Here is a 17646-nt window from a genome sequence, read left to right as displayed (position 1 = left end):
ACATTGTTCTGAACAGTTGGTCACTTAAAAACAACCACCGGCAATCACATTTAAAAACGAGTCGATGGAAAAGCATAAAAACAAAAGAGCGGTGGTGAGCTCGGGCGTCCGTCGGACGGGAGGAGGAAGGGAAGAGGAAAGGGTGGATGAGGAGAAAGTGAAGAGGAGGAAATCAAAGTCTAAATACGAATTCCTCGCCGTCCAGTCGTGAGATTGTTCAAAAGTTTTTGTTTTTTTTTACAAACAGCAGCGCAAAAAGCGCGAAGGGGAGTTTTGCGGAAAATGTCAGTCGGATGGTAACCACGGTGATTTTATCTATGATCCGTTTAATCGCAAACTTGCCCGGTGGCGTTATAAAGATAGAAGAAGAAAAGGAACCCAAAGATTTGATGACCTGGTAACTGTCGGCTTGGAGGACATGCGAGGTAGCTTTTTCGCGCTTTAAAGGTCCATTACAAAAACAACAACACACCCCTTGTGCTAATGTTACATATTTTTGGGGGTGCATTACTGAAAAAAAAAAATATATATATATATATATATTGGTGTTTTTCCTTGTTTGTAAATGACTTGATTCAAAAAAAGAAAGGATACAACTGCAGAAAATAAATTGTCATTAGTGGTAGCCACTAGACGGCGGTATTTGCACGTGTGGTCAAAACGGCCGCGGTCTGAAATATTGTGCCGCTGAACCTCTACTGGCAACAAACCTCGCGAGAGTTTAGAAATAAAGGATTACTGTACATCAAAAACACAAAACGGGAAGACAAGACAATTGTTTGTCTGTTCAATGGGATCGGTTTTTAATTCATTTCTGTTTACACGGCACAAAGTTTGGAGTATTTAAAAAAAAAATCACTACATGTTCTCTTTTCTTCCCATCGTCGTATAATACGACGGGAACTGTTTGTAATTTATATTTATATTCATCACTGACTCCATCAACTGTACTTGAATTATTCTTTTTTAGTACATTTGCAAAAAAAAAAAAAAAATTACAATATGCTGTGTGTACATTGAAGAAAAAAAAAAGAACTTAAATGATTTTAGCAAATGGCTGCAGTATAACTGGGAAAAACCGAAGGGGGTCTGAACGCGTTCCGTACCCGCTGTCGATGACTTTTGGGGTTCCGCAGTGCTCAAAACCTTCGACCGGCTCGGCAGGGGTCGTTTTGCGATGGGACGTCCCGGCGCGTTTTTGTTTTTTTGCGCGAGGATGCGGGTTTTTGGCGTCGCGATTTAAAAGGTGTTTAGACTGCGCTTCGTCAAGTCGCACTGACCTCGTCTCCACAAGCAAGAGGGAGGCGAGTGGGTCGCGCAGTCCTGTTGGTTGGTATCAAATGAGCGTTTACTCAGTTACTCCCCGGCGACTTGCTCTCCCCCGTCGTCCCCCGGCCTTCTCCCCCTTCCTCCTCCTCCTCCTCCTCTTCCTCTTCCTCCTCCACGTGCAATGCTTGGATCATCTTTTCCGTCTCCTGAGCGCCCGGAGCCGCTTCCGACGGGTCGCCGGTCCCCATCTCCTGGTGGTCTGAGCATGGAGAAGAAGTACTTTTACTTTTTTTTTTGTTAGTTTTAGGATGATCCTGGAGATGGATGGGGTTGGGTGGGAGTGGGGGAGACACAAAATGACCCAGAAGAGGGATAATAAACACAAACCTAAAGAAAGAATACACCCTATCTGTCAATAATTTTACCTAGTGCTGAACTTGCTAACAGTAGCTGCTAGGTGACTTTTTTCCAGCCCTTAAAACAAATACAAATACCCTAATTTCCGGCCTATAAGCCGGGACTTTTTTCAACCCTGCGGTTTATGCGGCGATGCAGGGAATTTGTGCATTTTTTTCTAACGGCCGCAAGGGTGCACTCGAGCTGAAAAGGTAAGAATGAGACCGGTGGAATATATGTGCCGAGGAAGTCACTTTTACCGGTCTGGCGCCTTTAGTGCTGCGCGAGCATGTTACTGCCGTATGTTTTTTCTTAACCGGCCCGGTTAGCACAGCTAGAGTTAGCACAGGGGTGCCCAGACTTTTTTACCCCAAGATCTACTTTTTAAGCAGTCAGCTTCTCGTGAGCTACCAATGACGGGGGTTGGTGGGGTGGGAGGGAATGCTTCCAAACAGTTTTAAGGTTAATGTTACGTTACCTCCTATATTTAAAATATAGAATTAGCTTTTTGTGCCAAGGTGGAATTTTAACCATCTCATCCTGCACTTTCTACTTTGGCTTCGGACCAGATCAATCCCACTCGGAAAAGAGAAAATCTCGTCCAGTATAACCGCTTTTTCTTCGATTATTCACTTACTCCGACAGTCATTGCATCTTAAAACAACACCATTTCTTTTTTTAACTTTCTCCGTTAATATCGAAAGTAAACATAAGCAGCATGTCTAGCTCGTCTTTGCTCTACGTTGCCCAGATTGTGTTGCGAACTAAACCAGCGGTGGTGGACACTGTCATTATAAAACACATTAATGGGCTGCATAAGTACTGTAACATTTGTAATTGTAAGTGTACGTCTTTAAGAGCGGGGCTGGTGTAAGGTAAGCTCGGAAAAAGAGAGTGTGGCGGAGAGGCGGTCATTGTTAGAGAAAGTTTCACGCACAATTGCGCACGATCGCAGTTTAGAGGGAAAATTGGCTGACATCTTTGTTTTGTTTTTGGCACGCCATCCCGGGATTGACCAAGACTGCCTTGCGATCGACTGGTCAACACATTGAGCACTCCTGCCTCAGTGCTAGCATTAGCGCAGCGTCGCTAGCGTTAAACTCTGTGTGTGCCGTCTTTCTTTGTAAATATCTCGTGTTTTAATGTCGGTTTAAATGTGGGCACTTGCAGCTTTTACGCAGCTGCGGCGTATGTATGTACCAAATGGTATTTCCTTTCCAAATGTACGGGGTGAGGCTTATAACCAGGTGCGCTCTGTAGGCCAGGAATTACGGTAGTAATTTGCCCTCTATTGGCCTCCAGAGTCTAATGAGTCTTGTGCTATTCTGGAGTGTCTAATATGAAGTATTTGCTTGTGCTAAACTTATGGATGATCCTATTTATGAGTTTTTCGAGGATACGTGACGTAAGAGATGGAAGCAAAACTTCACATTGTTAAAATCGAGTATACTGGCCCCAAGAGGCCCGGAGTATCAATACGAGGCATTCGCTCGCGGGTGTATTCTTCCTTTTCTAGAAACTAGAAACAAGAACGCGCGCAGCACAGTCGCAGGCGGCCCGGTTCAACGCTGGGTCGAGAGCCTCCTCCTCACCAGAAGCTTTCTCGAGGTCGTCGTCCTCCTCGCCCTCGCGAGGGTCCTCCAGAGGAGGGCAGACGCCGAAGTTCTGCATGTGCGCCTCGGCCATCTTCTGCACGGCTGCGCACGCACACGTCCACAGATACACAAATACACGGGGAGATGACGGTACACCAACACAAGGACACAAGGATAAGAGGGGGTGTGGCGTTCTGTTTTGAGCACGCTTCAGCTCGCTGTTTCCTCATAACAAAATTTGACCGTGTCGATGTTTTGTCTTACAGTCCTCTATCGAAACTTTGCTTTTAAAGATAGTGACAGGGTTAGGGTAGAGTTGGACAGTGGAGGTTGGCTTCATGAGTTTTAATTTATTCTAAAATTACGCTTATATCGCAAAACACGCAGATCTCAAATTGTCTTTCCCCATTGGAATGAATGGAAATGCAATTAATCTGTTCCATCCCAACCCGCCCCCCACAAAAAAATTACACCAAAATTTGTTTTTAACAAGTTTTTTTCCTCAAGAAAACAGCCCTCAATAGTATTATACTGTATAAAACAGGCACAGTTAATAACAAATCCTCAACACATACCCCGCAAAGACAGATAATGCAAGCACAAAACACGACTGTAAATTATGTAAAGTAGAGGCTCGATTTAACGGAGCTGGAAACAATCGACTTTGAATTTAACAGACATATTTGCTGGTATCCGTTTGGAATGCGAAACCCTCCCTTGCAAGAGAAAATTGGTTCCAGAATCGGTCGCTGTTTTTTTACTGCCGCCAGATTAGCAAAATCAACATATTTTTGGGACGAGACGATGTTGTTGAAAATCCTACAAAGATTTTGGTAGCGTATTTAGCTGTTTTTTGTCAATGGCTTCACTATGGCATCCAATTGTAATGAAGGTAAGAAAACATATCCCGCACACCCTCTTTTCCATCTGCTCCCATCAGGCAGGAGGCTATGGAGCATCTGATGCAGGACCACCAGGGTGCTTTCCATTCAACATGAACAGTGCTCTGTCGCTCCAACATCAGGCTCCTCCCCTTTGCCTATGCATTCCTGCATGTTGAACACATTATTTTCAAGTAAAAAAACTCGAGGTTTTTCTTGTATTAAAATACGGAGATCCGTGGTTTTACTTCACTTATCCATCTCGTGATGTATATTTTATCGCACAATTCGAGTTTGATGAGTTCCTCTTGCCCCTTCGTCCGAACTATCTCGCGTCACTGATGTCAAGATGTTTGTTACGTCGCCACTCTTCCCTCTCTTTCGTAACGTCGCTTCTCGCGCTTCCTCTGGGTCACCTCACTCTCCCGGGTCCCGTACACCCGGGCGCCGCGGCGGGTCACCTATTCTGGTAAAAGGCCGCTTATGCAACCTTCGCGTGACACGCGGCCTCGCTCTCACGCGCAGGCGACAATACGATGCAGGCGTGAGATATCTTCTCGTTATAGAACATCATACATAAGAGCACAAAAGGGTCATTTTTTTTTTCGTTAATGTAAGCATTTGCACGGTGTTTGTGTCTGAGTTTGTGTGTGTATGTGTTGCACAGCTGTACACACAACTGACTGTAATCCTGGATGATCCACACACACAGCTGTCCCGCTCTAATCTCCGCCCCCTTTCCCGTCAAACAAACATACACAACCTGCTGTCACGTTTACTCCAAAAACTGTGTCCAACCTTATATAAAAGATGGGCTAAAAGTAGCTCGACGGTACAATTTATTACAGATACACAAGCCTCGGTTATGGGTTTGTAGTTAGGGTTTCAAATCGTGTTTTGAAGTGAGGGCAACGGTCTGAAATTTGAAATTAGGGATTCAAACCCAGTGTTGGGGTTGCAAGTATGGGTTTCTTTCGAGTATCTGTTTCTTTCCTTCCTTCCGGCCTCCCTTCCGTCGCGGGGGAAGTTAATACTGTGTATACGTAATAAAAAGAAACATTTGAAGGCATTGCGAAGCGTGGCAGAAAACAAATAAAAAGGAACAAAAACACAAGGTTGACACGCACACAAACACACACACACACACACACACACACACACACACACGGAACCGCGCTCGCACTGACCTTTGAGTGATGGCGGCTGGTACACGTTTGGATTAACTCGCTTTGGTTTGAGGACGCCGTTCTCTCCGACGACCCACTGCGCAAAAAGGAGACTTTTAAATGACAAATAAAAGCGGTGGAAAGCCTGTTCCCTGTATTTTTGCCGCTTATCCTCACAATGGTTGCAGGGAGTGCTGGAGCCTATCCTAGCGAGCTTCGGGTGAAAGGTGGACTACAACCTGAACTAGTTGCCAGCCAATCGCAGAGCACATCGAGACAAACAGCCGCACTTACAATCACACCTAGGGGCAATTTAGAGTGTCCAATTAATGTTGCGTGTTTTTGGGATGTGGGAGGAAAGCGGAGTACCTGGAGAAAACCCACGCAGGCACTGGGAGAACATGCAAACTACACAGGCGGGGCCGGGATTGAACCCGAGTCCTCAGAACTGTGAGGGCAACGCTTTCCAGCCACCATGCCGCCTATATTATAGCTTCAATGTTTGTCAAAGATCAATACATTCAAATGTATATGTGCAGATGTGCACAGGAATAACAGTGTAAAAACAAACAACCTGTAATTAAAAAAATAATAATAATAATTAAAATAAACAAATGTAAAATGAAATTTAATAATGCAAATGAACAATTTCATGAAAAAAACATGAACGACCCTAAGGACAGCCATGCAAAAAAAAAATAATAATAATTCAACCCTATGCAGCAAAATAAAAATCCATATTGTATTCAAATATGTGACACAAAACGTAATTAAGATGAAACAATGAAAAAATTCTTTAATGATGAGTAACAGCAAGACTCAAATACGCAATAGTGTAGTATGAAACGGGGTCAACTTCACCTTTACCTGATGGCTAGACTGGTCGTCCTCGGGCGACGCATGGTCGGCTACTCTGAAGAGGGTGGCGGGCGTCGGCCTCCTTCGCCGGATCTGCAAACAAGGAAGAGGTGCGCGCCCACGCACCCCATAAACAAATAAATACCGCATCAGATGGCATTATACAATAAAAATCAAAAGTCTATCTTTATTACTATTATTTTTGAACAATTTGTTCAGTGACTTTTTCAACTTAGGCAATTAGTGAATCATGAGTCTATCCGCCACTTGCTTGGCATAAGTTTCGAATACAAGTGCAACAGTCAAATAAAAAATAATCAATTATCAAATTAACTGAGGAAGATTTTGGTCAAGTGATTGTTTAGAGATCTTGTTAACTTAAAATTGTCCAAATTCTCAGCCTTTAAAACTGCAGTTAAACAATGATTACAATAATAAATAAAAAAAAATTAACAAGTATTATAATAATAAAGCGGACTGATTTTTTTTTTGGGTGTTTCAAAAACACTTAATGAGCCATTTTACTTTGGATAAAAACAATTTGGACTATTTTCTGACATTTGAAATCATAATTTGAACCAATGTACTGTTTTGGAAAAATTATGGAAGTTTTTTTTTTCCATCAGATTCAATTATCGTAATCCCCCAAATTATTATAATTATTAATTAGTATTAAACCAATTGTTAATTGATGCCGTAGTTTAAAGCCCCTGCACAGTGAAAAAAAACATCTTCTAAATTTACCAGACAAAGGTGTTGTTAACCCTGCTAAATTTGAATGTTGAAAAAAATAATCACCAAATATATAAAACAAGGGCTTCAAAATCATGAAAAATCAAACGATATCCGCTTAAAGTCTCTGGCGGTTGGACATAATCCCAACGGCTCGTCGCGTGGCATTTCCACCCCACGCCAACGAGCGGCCCAAAAGCAACCGTGCCAGCCCAAAGTCCTGATCCACATCCTAGTTGCCAAGTTGGAGTTAATAAAAAAAACATTTTTTTTTAGAAATCCATCCTCCCCACACTTTGGCCTCTGTGTGACGTGCCCCCAGTCACGACAGACAACAAGGCGCTCGAAGGTGGACACATCAGTGAACTATCTGACAATTAAGTACAACATATTTTTAATTTTTGCAAATTTTCAGGAATTATCTTCAAACACGCATAACAACGTGCGAAGACAAATCTATGAATTGACTTCACAGGGTCTTGAACATCCATTTTCCACTTGATTTGTCAGCTAGCGTAGCTTAGCATTCCCCGGACGACTGAGGTCGCCCCCTCCAGGAAACGCGTTGGCTTCAGTGAGACGGCGAGGAGGCACGGGCTCAACGGAGGACGGCGCGCGAGCCAGCCGACCAACCCTGGCCACGACACGGACATGCGTGCGTGCACCTCGTGACGCCAAGCGAGCCAAGCGGGAGGGAAAGCAGCGGGCGGGTGTGTTGCCAAAGCAAAGGCCGCGCGGTGGAAGTGCGACGCGCGACAACAAGGACACACAATCCGGTGCGGACTCCTTCCCCATTAGTGACGCGACACGCAATCCTGTGGCCTCACACTTCCTGTTTACCATCCCGACTTCATCCCTGGATCTCCTTCCAGTTCATATTTGACACGTGTGTGTGTTTCCTGTCCTTTTTCTCCTCACGGCCAGCGATAATCAAACCGGCTTCCTTCTGACCACACCCGTTCCAAAGGAAGCCCCCCCGTCGTCACATCCACCCCCCCCGGCAAGGTGAACCACGCCAGGGGCTCCGTGGCGACCCACACCCGCGACCGTCCTTCCATTGCAGCCCGAGGCGGTTCAGACAGGGGCCCGTGGGAGCGGGCAGAGGCTAAACGTTGTCTACTTTATACGGACGTTAATCATAATAAAAAGATTTGAAAATTTATACATAAGTAGAAATAAATGCAGTAAACAAATACCAATAGGTAGACCAATTTTCTTTAAATGACACTTATATGATAATTATATAGAAAGAAATGCATTGCAAATGCATTTATTGGTCATTTCAAATATATTTGATCTCAATGCATTTATTTAATAATTATTTAATTTTTAATTTTTAGTATTATTTTTACTTTTCATTGTAGTATTTATCATAATTTTTTGAGGGAGCTGCAGAAATTAATAAAATCTAAAACTACATAATTACAAATATAATTAGGATTGCAAATAATGCTTTTTAATCATTTTTAAATTATTTTTGATTAATCAGTGAATCAATTTTTTTTTAAATTCCATCCCTTTATCAAAAATAAAACAATGATATATTATTTCACACTGACAGCGCAGAAGATGCACCACACATACCGATTATGATTTGGTTACTGGTTTGCTCCATAACAGATCAGAAAATTGGCAAAAATGTTGATTCCTGTTTTCCAAAATTAAAGCAGAAGTTTGCAAATGTCTTATTTGACAACACACCAAGTCAAACTGCTTGAATGAAAGACTAGAAAAAATTGGAATTTTATTAATTATTATAGGCTGAAATTGGGTGGAAAATGGATTTTTACAATTTTTGGTGAAAGAATCCCCTGAAAGTCTTGGAAAACTATTTAAAAATGCAATAGATATATATATACATAAATATATATAAACAAAAATAAAACAAAAGCAAGAAATAAAAATGCAATTCCCTAAAAATATGTTTACAATATATTATTAGCGCAATGTAGGATTAGTCTATTTATCAACATTTAATTCACGTTTGTAATCCATCCATTCATTTTTTAGCTGCTTATCCTCACAAGGGTCAAGGGGAGTGCTGGAGCCTACCCCAGTTGCCAACGGGCACCCTGAACTGGTCGCCAGCCAATCGCAGGGCACATGGAGACAAACAGCCATACTCACAATCACACCTAGGGGCAATTTAAAGTGTCCAATTAATGTTTGGGATGTGGGAGGAAACCGGAGTGCCCGGAAAAAAAACCCTAACCACACAGGCACGGGGAGAACATGCAAACTCTACACAGGCAGGGCCCGGGATCGAACCCAAGTCCTCATAACTGTGAGGCCAACGCTTTACCTGCTGATCCACCGTGCCGCCTTTTGTCATCTTTTTTTCCACTATACTGTATATTATTACGATGATAATGATGGTTACACACATCTTAGCGCAAAACATTGCATAACCTCCCCTTCCATCCAAGCCTCACACCAGTAATCAAACATGAATCCAAAATACGTGTGACGGCGGCGACGACGGTGTGACACGGCCGCACGACACAAACACACTCTAGTAATTCACGAGCGTTAAAAATCGGCCCGCTCGACCCCGCTTACGTAATAATCGTATGTGACTTCATTTGCGCCAGCGGTGGGGGTGCGGAGATTACCACGCATTATCCCACTGCGCCCCCACCGCTCCCCCCCCCAGCTCTATCCTCCAAAATGACCCCCCCCCCACCCCCACCCGGCTCTGACGGTTCGGAACAGAACACGCTGAGGTACTGGGCCGATGTGGGCCTGCTCCCCGAGCGAGGGGACGGGAGGCCTATAAAAAGCGGCGTCACGAGGACAGTATAAACTAGATCACAGAGGGCCTCGGGAGGGAGGGAGGGAGGGAGGGAGGGGAGAAAGGGGGGGGGCACACCAAACGATGGAATCTTGGGAGAAAATCTTTACGAGACGGAAAAATGTCTCGAGACGCAACGTTTAATCGAGGTCCTTAAGGCACAGAAAAGAAAAGTTTGGTGTGGTGCAGAAGAAAAAAGCCGTCAAACGGCCGTTGGGAGCATTCCGCCAGCATGAACGTACAAAAAAAAGCAACAACAATTTAACAATGTTGACCTGCGCCATTGCTGTCGCTGCCGTTGGGGAACCCTTTAGCAACATGGAAACTATGTCTGTTTACGCTCCGTCGTATTCAGTACAGCGCTGAAGGGCTGTAAACGCAGGCAGTTGCAACAGGAATGCCAAAAAATGAGCAACAAACTGTACGACTGCATGGAAACAAGGTTATATTACTCCAAAGGGAAGTAAATGTTGACATGGATACAGTGACGAAAATAAGTATTTGAACACCCTGCTATATTGCAAGTCCTCCCACTAAGAAATCATGGAAAAATCTGAAATTTTCATCGTAGGTGCATTTCCACGGTGAGAGAGATAATCTAAAAAGAATAATCCAGAAATCACAATGTATTATTTTTTAATGGTTTATTTGTTTATTTTTATATTTATTTATTTATACAGAGGAGTCATGGGAGAAAGTTTTATGGTCAGATGAGACCGAAATGGAACTTTAACCGTGCCTGGAGGTAGACGAATGATGAGTTCCATCCCAAGAACACCATCCCTCCTGTGAAGCATGGGGGGGAGGGGGGGTAGCATCGTGCTTTGGGGGTGCTTTTCTGCACATGGGACAGGACGATAAGGAGAGGATGACCGCGGCCATGGATTGTGAGATTTTGGGGAACAACCTCTTTCCCTCCGTAAGAGCATTGAAGATGGGTCGTGGCTCCACAAGAAGCATATCAAGGTTCTGGCGTGGCCTAGCCCGTCTCTAGACCTAAACCCAATAGAAAATCTTTGGAGGGAGCTGAAACTCCTCCCAAAAACCTGTCTGATCCAGACAAGATCTGTGTGGAGGAGTGGGCCAGAATCCCTCCTGCAGTGTGTTCAAACCTGGTGAACAACCACAGGAAACTTTTGACCTCTGTAATCGCAAACAAAGGCTACTGTACCAAATATTAACATTGTTTTTTTTTTTCCAGGTGTTCAAATACTTATTTGCAGCTGTATCACACAAATAAATCATTTAAAAAAATCCATACAATGTGATTTCTGGATTTTTCTTTTTAGATTCTCTCTCTCACAGTGGACCTGCACCTACGATGAAAATTTCAGACGCCTCCACGATTTCCAAGTGGGACAACTTGCAATATAGCAGGGTGTTCAAATACTTATTTTCTTCACTGTAAGTTACGATTGGACATGGAACCACGTACAGATTGCTTCTTCCCATGGTTTCCCACTGTTTCTGTCCACCAAACAACAACTGGTAGCGTCACTGGCTCCCCCCTTTAGATATATTTAGTTACTTCTGTCGATTTGTACCCCAAAGAAAGGGCGCCAATGAAGTTGACTCTTGACTATATCGAGTCGAAAAAAGTCAAATTGTTTACACTTTCCGCTATTCGGTGGAGAGTTGTGGGGAAAAAAAGCCATCATTTGTCTTTTTGTCTGTTTTTTTTTTTATTTTTTGGGGCAAGCAAATGTTGCAAGTGGAAATTCTGAGGCTCCTCTCTAGCTTGAATGACATCATGGCTAGTTAGTTAGCGGGAAACAGGGAGAGCGATTTGAGCGATAAGTTACCATATTGACAGTGAACCAGTTATTAAAATTACAAAGCTAGCAGTATTTCACATTCAGAAATACCAAATATAGTTATTTTCGCCACCATTTTGTGTGTGTACAATTTTACAATTCATTTGGCTAAGTTAAGTGTCATACTTTCCTGTGATGTGCTAAATTAGCATACTATGCTAAATTCAGTGCTGCATAAGCTTAATGAGGTTACCGCTATGATTTATATCCGTATAGAGCTCATAAAAAGTGTTACTGTGTTCATCTTTGAATTACGCCTGAGAACAAATATGTTATGTACTGATTAATGAGCCTTATGCAGTTGCTAGATGTTACTTTAAAGTAATTCGGTTGGTTATTTTTAAAGTACTCAGTAATCTGTTTTCCAGGGCAGCCGCGGCAACCTTGGTTAAGCTAGTACCTTTAAAAACAGAAAGCCGCAGTTAAAACGAAGTTTTCCACAGCTTGTTGGAGTGCTCGCGTCTGATGGATTCATTGTGACACCGGAGGATTTTCAGGATTAAGCCTCCAAAACGGTTCCGTGAGCACGGAACAGCGAGCTGCCGTGTACGACGTACCGAGCCGGTCGCGGCGGCGTTCAAGGTTGTGACGATGCTAATTACAAGCGCGACTGTTCCGGCGTTACGGCCCGGGCGCTCATTTTGATTCAAATAAACAGCAACGCTCATTATGTCGAGGGTCTCGCGGCTCGGGTGACCTTTGGCCCCACTCGGGGCTAAATGAACAAACAGATTGGCCGCGCGGTACGGCATCTGGAGGGTCTCTCCAATGACACCCCCCGCAGCCCCCCCATCTCTGAATAGACTATTTAGACCCAGTGGGACAATGATCTCATACAAGGACCCTCCAGCGGACTCGTAATAGGATGCAGGTAACAACGGGATGAAGGGAAAGCAGTTTCACATCATAACAGGATGTTCTTTTTCTTGTTGGCTCTCATTTGCAGTGATCATATTAAAAAAATAAATAAATATATATATATATATATATATAAACGTACATATTTCTATTAAAGCAGGGGTGTCAAACTCATTTATGTCACAGGCCACATTGTACTTGCGGTTTCCCTCACAGGGCCGTCAGAGCTGTGAAAGGATAAAAATCTTTCACCGCCTCATCATATTTACGCGTGAAATTTATGAACTAGTTTTGGAATCAGAAATCAAGGGTAATGGGTTTTTCCCAACTGCAGCACAGCCTCGGTTCTCGAACAAATCGGTTCTCGAACGCCCCCAACAAAAACCCGGAAATAACAGAACGCACGCGGCCCGACCGGCTGACCAACCCAAGACGCGCTTTGTTATTGTCAATTGGAACGAACCCCCGAAAAAAAACCCCCAGGAAATAACATAAGGCGCGCAACGAATCGGTTTGTGATCAAGAACCGAGGCTCTACTGTATTGTTGTTTGGCAACACAAAAATGCTTGTGATAGTCAATGTTATCATTTATGATGTGACAAGTTGAAATTTTGGTACAGATTTGAACAAAAAACAAAAAAAAATCATGGAAGTTGATGGACATGATTTGGCTACGCGGGCCACATAAAATCACGCGGCGGGGCCAGATCTGGCCCCTGGGCCTCGAGTTTGACACCTGCGTATTAAAGCATACTTTTTTTAAACACAATGTAAATGTATTACAACACACATAAAAATTAATTGCAAGCATTAAAAACTATATGCTAAAAGCGCTGTAAAAACAACAATCAAACAACAGGAAGCAAAGATTTGATTGGGCCGTATTTTCAGACTTATTTTCACCCCTTCTTGCTTAACAGTCATTAGATTGTCATTCAACTAGCAACTGGTCAAGATGGATTTAGGTCAGGCGTGTCCAGAGTCCGTCCTGGGGTCTTCTGCGTATATTGTACTCGCTCACCAAATATTCAAATAATATAATTCAATAATAATACACAATTCACATGTTCGCTGGACACGTTGCCTTGCTTTTCCATGCTTTTCTAATTTCCTTATTATGTTCTCATGTCTTTGTTATATATTTGTTATAATCAAAATCACGATGGCTACGTTTGTCAAATCCAGTTTATTTATTTAAAATGCAACATAAATGCAGTACATGCATACTGGACATACGCATTTTCTCCTCCTTTTTGACCAAAGTCAGCGAAGACTTGATTCTGGTATTTCTCTCAAGCCGTGGTGTCAAACTCGCATTTGTCCCGGGCCACATTGTAGCAACGGTTGCCCTCCCTTATGAATGTAAAACCATACAAATCTTTAATCACCTTATCATATTTATACATGAAAATTTGGTACAGATTTTAGCAAGAATCATGGAAGTTAACGGATATTATTTGCCTTTGCGGGCCACATAAAAAGACGTGCCCGGCCGGATTTCGAGTTTGACACCTGCGTATGAAAGCATACTTTTTTTAAACACAACCTAAATGTATTACAACAACAGAATAAAACTAATTGCAAGTTTTAAAAAGTGCTGTCAAAACTGAGTACTTCAAAACTAAGTATTAGCATCGCTTGTAATTTGAGACTGGAACATGTGAAAAAAAACATTCAGGAGCTAGAGATTACAATGCGTGTGTCATGTTTTGGTGGCGGGAGGGGAGATGATGACCAATCCCATTTGTGTGTCAATCACGCCTGGGCACGCTCATCCCGACCGGCGCGGATTGGGTTGCCATAGACGGAGATCCAGTGGCCCGATTTGCGACAAAGGGACCAAATGTGATGACCTTCGGTGATAAAAGTCATCTCCGGTTGTCGCCCGGGTGCGATCCGCCGTGTCTTATTTAATCCCTCCCCTCGCCATCATGGCCGTCGCCGTAGTTCTCGTCACGAACTAATGGCCGAGCGTTCGGGCACTCGACGAATTCTGATCCCGCCACGCGGGGGATGATTGCGAGCGTTCCAGGCCTCCATGGTTACCGTGCATATACTCAACAAGCTTGTGTACACTATCATCAGCACGCAGTACACATTCAATATTGATGTTTGTTTTTTTTTTACACTATTTACACCTTAAACAGGTTTTTAATCACACACCATCTGCGTGATCGACTCCTTTTAGATGAGCAGGAAGTCCGTTTATTGAATTTTCTAGATATGTCGTAAGACGCCAGTGCAGAACTCCACTAAGACTGAAAAATCCAATTTGGACCAGTTTACATTTCTATTTGTACAGCGATTATTCGGTTTACAATATTTCAGTGCGCAATTAACTTGTTTGCTCATAGAGATTAAAATATGTCGTCACCGGGTACAAAACAACATTCTGAGTTACCGTCCCACTGAAAGTTTTTCCATTTCATTGTTTGTATTTATGGATTAGAAGAATAAACAACGTGAATTATTACTCCATAACTGCCTTGGTGTAGATTAGTGTTCAGACATGGATAAAAATTTGGGTTACATCACCGTCATGGGAACAACAGAACTCCGTCGTAAACCTTCGGACCACGTGCAGATTCTCATCTGGAAGTCATTTTTAAGACTTTTAAGACATGTTCAATATAAATATAATTATATATGTATGAGTGACCTGATTGGTAGTTAACGTTTTTGTTTCTCCTAAATTGGTAATCGATAGCGCGTTGATGCTAATTAAAGAAAGTTTGCAATCCTGTACATTTTATAGCATAAATTCAGTACCAATTTATGTAGTTTAAGAATAGAAGTCCACACTGAAGAAATCAGAATGAAATATGTTTGTAGTCCATGTTTAATGATGATTATTATTATTTTATGATTTATATATTTTTTTCTAAGATGAGGGCCTGCGATATGGGTGGCGACAAGTTCAAGGTATACCCCACGTCATGTCTGAAGATAGGTGGGATAGGTTCCAAAATAGCCGCGACCCTAGTGAGGATAAGCGGTACAGAAAATGGACGGATGGATGGATGGACAGGTAAGCGGAGGGTGATTATTCAAGTACTCGTTGAAATATTTATGGGGTAATCAATTCTCAAAAGATTTAATCGTGACAGACCTTGAAGGTTTTACGTAATGGTGTTGCTAAATGATGAATAAAAAAAAAAGCATAAAAAGGATTGTTTCTTCTTGTGTAATCCATCCATTTTCTTAGCCGCTTATCCTCACGAGGGTCGCAGGGAGTGATGGAGCCTATCCCAGCTGTCAACGGGCACGAGGCGGGGCACACCCTGAACTGGTTGCCAGTCAATCGCAGGGATCTCAAAATTGGGTGACATAATTAAATGCCTCTCCATCAAAATTTTGCGTGCTTTTGTGTCTTCCAATTTACCTTTTAATTTTGCAAAATACACAAATATACTGCGGAAATATGCAAAGCCCAAAACTCAATTCCTTGTTGGGGGGATGTACAAAAGATGAAGCTCAGTTGGTTATGTTCCTGAATGTAAAATACAAAAAGCATCCATCTTTTATACCGCTCGTCCCTCAGAGGGTCGCGAGGAGTTGGACCCCATCCGAGCTGACTTTGAGCTTCAATCGGGATCAGTCACAAAGCACGTATAGACGAGGAGAACCAGTCACAGACTTAAGGGAACTGAACCCGCACTGCCTGCACTAAAGTCATGCTGTACTAGATATAAGTACCGTAATTTCCGACCTACAAGCCGCGACTTTTTTCACACACTTTCAAGCCTGCTAGCGTTAGCGCGGCGCTAACGTTAGCACGGCGCTACCATTAGCTCACCTGGTTGTAAGCCTCAGTACACAGAAAGAGTTTAACGCTAGGGCGGCGCTAACGCTAGCTTAGAAGCAGGTGCGCTCTGTAGGCGGGGAATTACGGTACTATTATTTTAGGTCTATGAGCTCTTAAACTTAAAAAAAAAAAAAAAGGTTCATTGATGGTGTTGTTTCACCAGAGGATCTGGCGCCTCTCTCCCAGCATGCTTTGCGGCAACCCATCAAGATGTGCCGTGTGCAGGTGTGTGTTGACAGTTCACCAGACCTCTCGTGTTTACCCACAAACAGGGCTGGCCTCAAAGGTCGCCACTTGACGTTTAGCACAGAAAAAGTGAACGGCGGGTGGGCGGACGTCGGGCCCCGCCACATGCGGCACAACGTGGCCAAAATCGACCGCGCACCCGCAGATCGGCATTTGGTTTCATTAGCGGCCAACGGCCAACCGCAGGTTTTGTTTAAGAAAAAAAAAATCTGCACTGGTGAAAGGCATCGCAATATTTCATCGTAACATGAACCCTAACCCAATCAAACGTACACATGAGTGTTCACCCAAAATACATTTGAGTCATTTCCTGTTCTCAAGCCAATCACCTTCTTCCTTGACAATCTGGCCATGCTTTGCGGTTCAATCAAAAAATATTTCAGTTCAGAATATTGTACATGGAGCTTAAAAGACAATGCAGGGTGCAGTACTCAATCACTTAGTGGGAAGCACCAACTTTTTTTTTGGGGGGGGTGGCTGTTGTCCAATCAAGTTGCTTCCAGTCACGTTGCTCAACGTGCTTGAAGTGTCTGTTGTTCTCATTAAAATTTTGTTTAATTTTTGTTCACGTTCAAAGTATTACTACTTCGTCGACACTAACACCTCCCTACCGATCAAAAGTGAGCGTTACTATTTTCTGCGGGTGTTCCAAATCGAGCGTGAAGTACAAACGGGGCGAGAGTTCTGGCGCAAACAGACGAGCCGTCCATTAGAATCGACCTTTTCAGATGTCCGCCAAGAGGGTAGCCCGGAGCGACATTGTTGTCCGGCCCGTCTCCATGGCGACCGGGCAGCTCGGTTTTAGGAGGGGAAAACAAAAAGGTTCTCATTCGGAAAAGGATGGGAAGTTGGGCCTTGCCAACGTCCAACCGTGCGGTTCCAACACCACCGTATAATATCTGCTCATTGATGGAACCGACTTGTTCTTCTTCAGATGACTACAGAGCGGATAAAGATAGAAACAAAACTATTTGGGAGGTTAAGAAAGAGAGTACAGTGGTGCCTCTGTTCTTGACCAGGATCCGTTCCAGGAGGCCGGTTGAAAAGTGAAACGTAAAAAAACCGAAGCGCGTTTTCCCATTACAATGAATGGAAAATGAAATAATGCGTTCCAAGCCGAAAAAATGGTTTTTTTTTACCTTTTCCTGATAATAAACTGCACAGTAGAAATACATGTATAGTTTATATACTTTATATCAATAAATCGTTTAATAAATCTATTTTTTGCTTAAAA

At 43.0% G+C, this 17646-nt stretch overlaps 1 protein-coding gene across 9 annotated transcripts in view; it reads right to left on the bottom strand.

Annotated features, from left to right (window-relative positions):
* Nucleotides 1–1013: 1013 nt before the first annotated feature.
* ppp1r1b (protein phosphatase 1, regulatory (inhibitor) subunit 1B) overlaps nt 1014–17646 on the bottom strand; it is a 50833-nt gene continuing 34200 nt past the window's right edge. For 4 of the 9 annotated variants that reach the window (XM_061846694.1, XM_061846693.1, XM_061846696.1 and 1 more), the window contains exons 5-8: nt 6169–6258; nt 5329–5404; nt 3258–3362; nt 1014–1528 (exon numbers count right to left, since the gene is read on the bottom strand). In XM_061846694.1, the coding sequence (XP_061702678.1) occupies nt 1353–1528; nt 3258–3362; nt 5329–5404; nt 6169–6258 (447 nt within the window). In that variant the 3' untranslated portion in view covers nt 1014–1352. Of the gene's footprint in view, nt 1529–3257; nt 3363–5328; nt 5405–6168; nt 6259–7737; nt 7972–17646 lie in introns of those variants that run through there. The other 5 variants (XM_061846700.1, XM_061846702.1, XM_061846698.1 and 2 more) reach the window with 5 other exon arrangements.

Source organism: Syngnathoides biaculeatus, chromosome 16 (assembly GCF_019802595.1).
Source record: "Syngnathoides biaculeatus isolate LvHL_M chromosome 16, ASM1980259v1, whole genome shotgun sequence".
Lineage (NCBI taxonomy): Eukaryota > Metazoa > Chordata > Actinopteri > Syngnathiformes > Syngnathidae > Syngnathoides > Syngnathoides biaculeatus.
The sequence above is the reverse complement of the archived record's forward strand: the minus strand, read 5'-3'. Positions and strand labels throughout refer to the sequence as shown.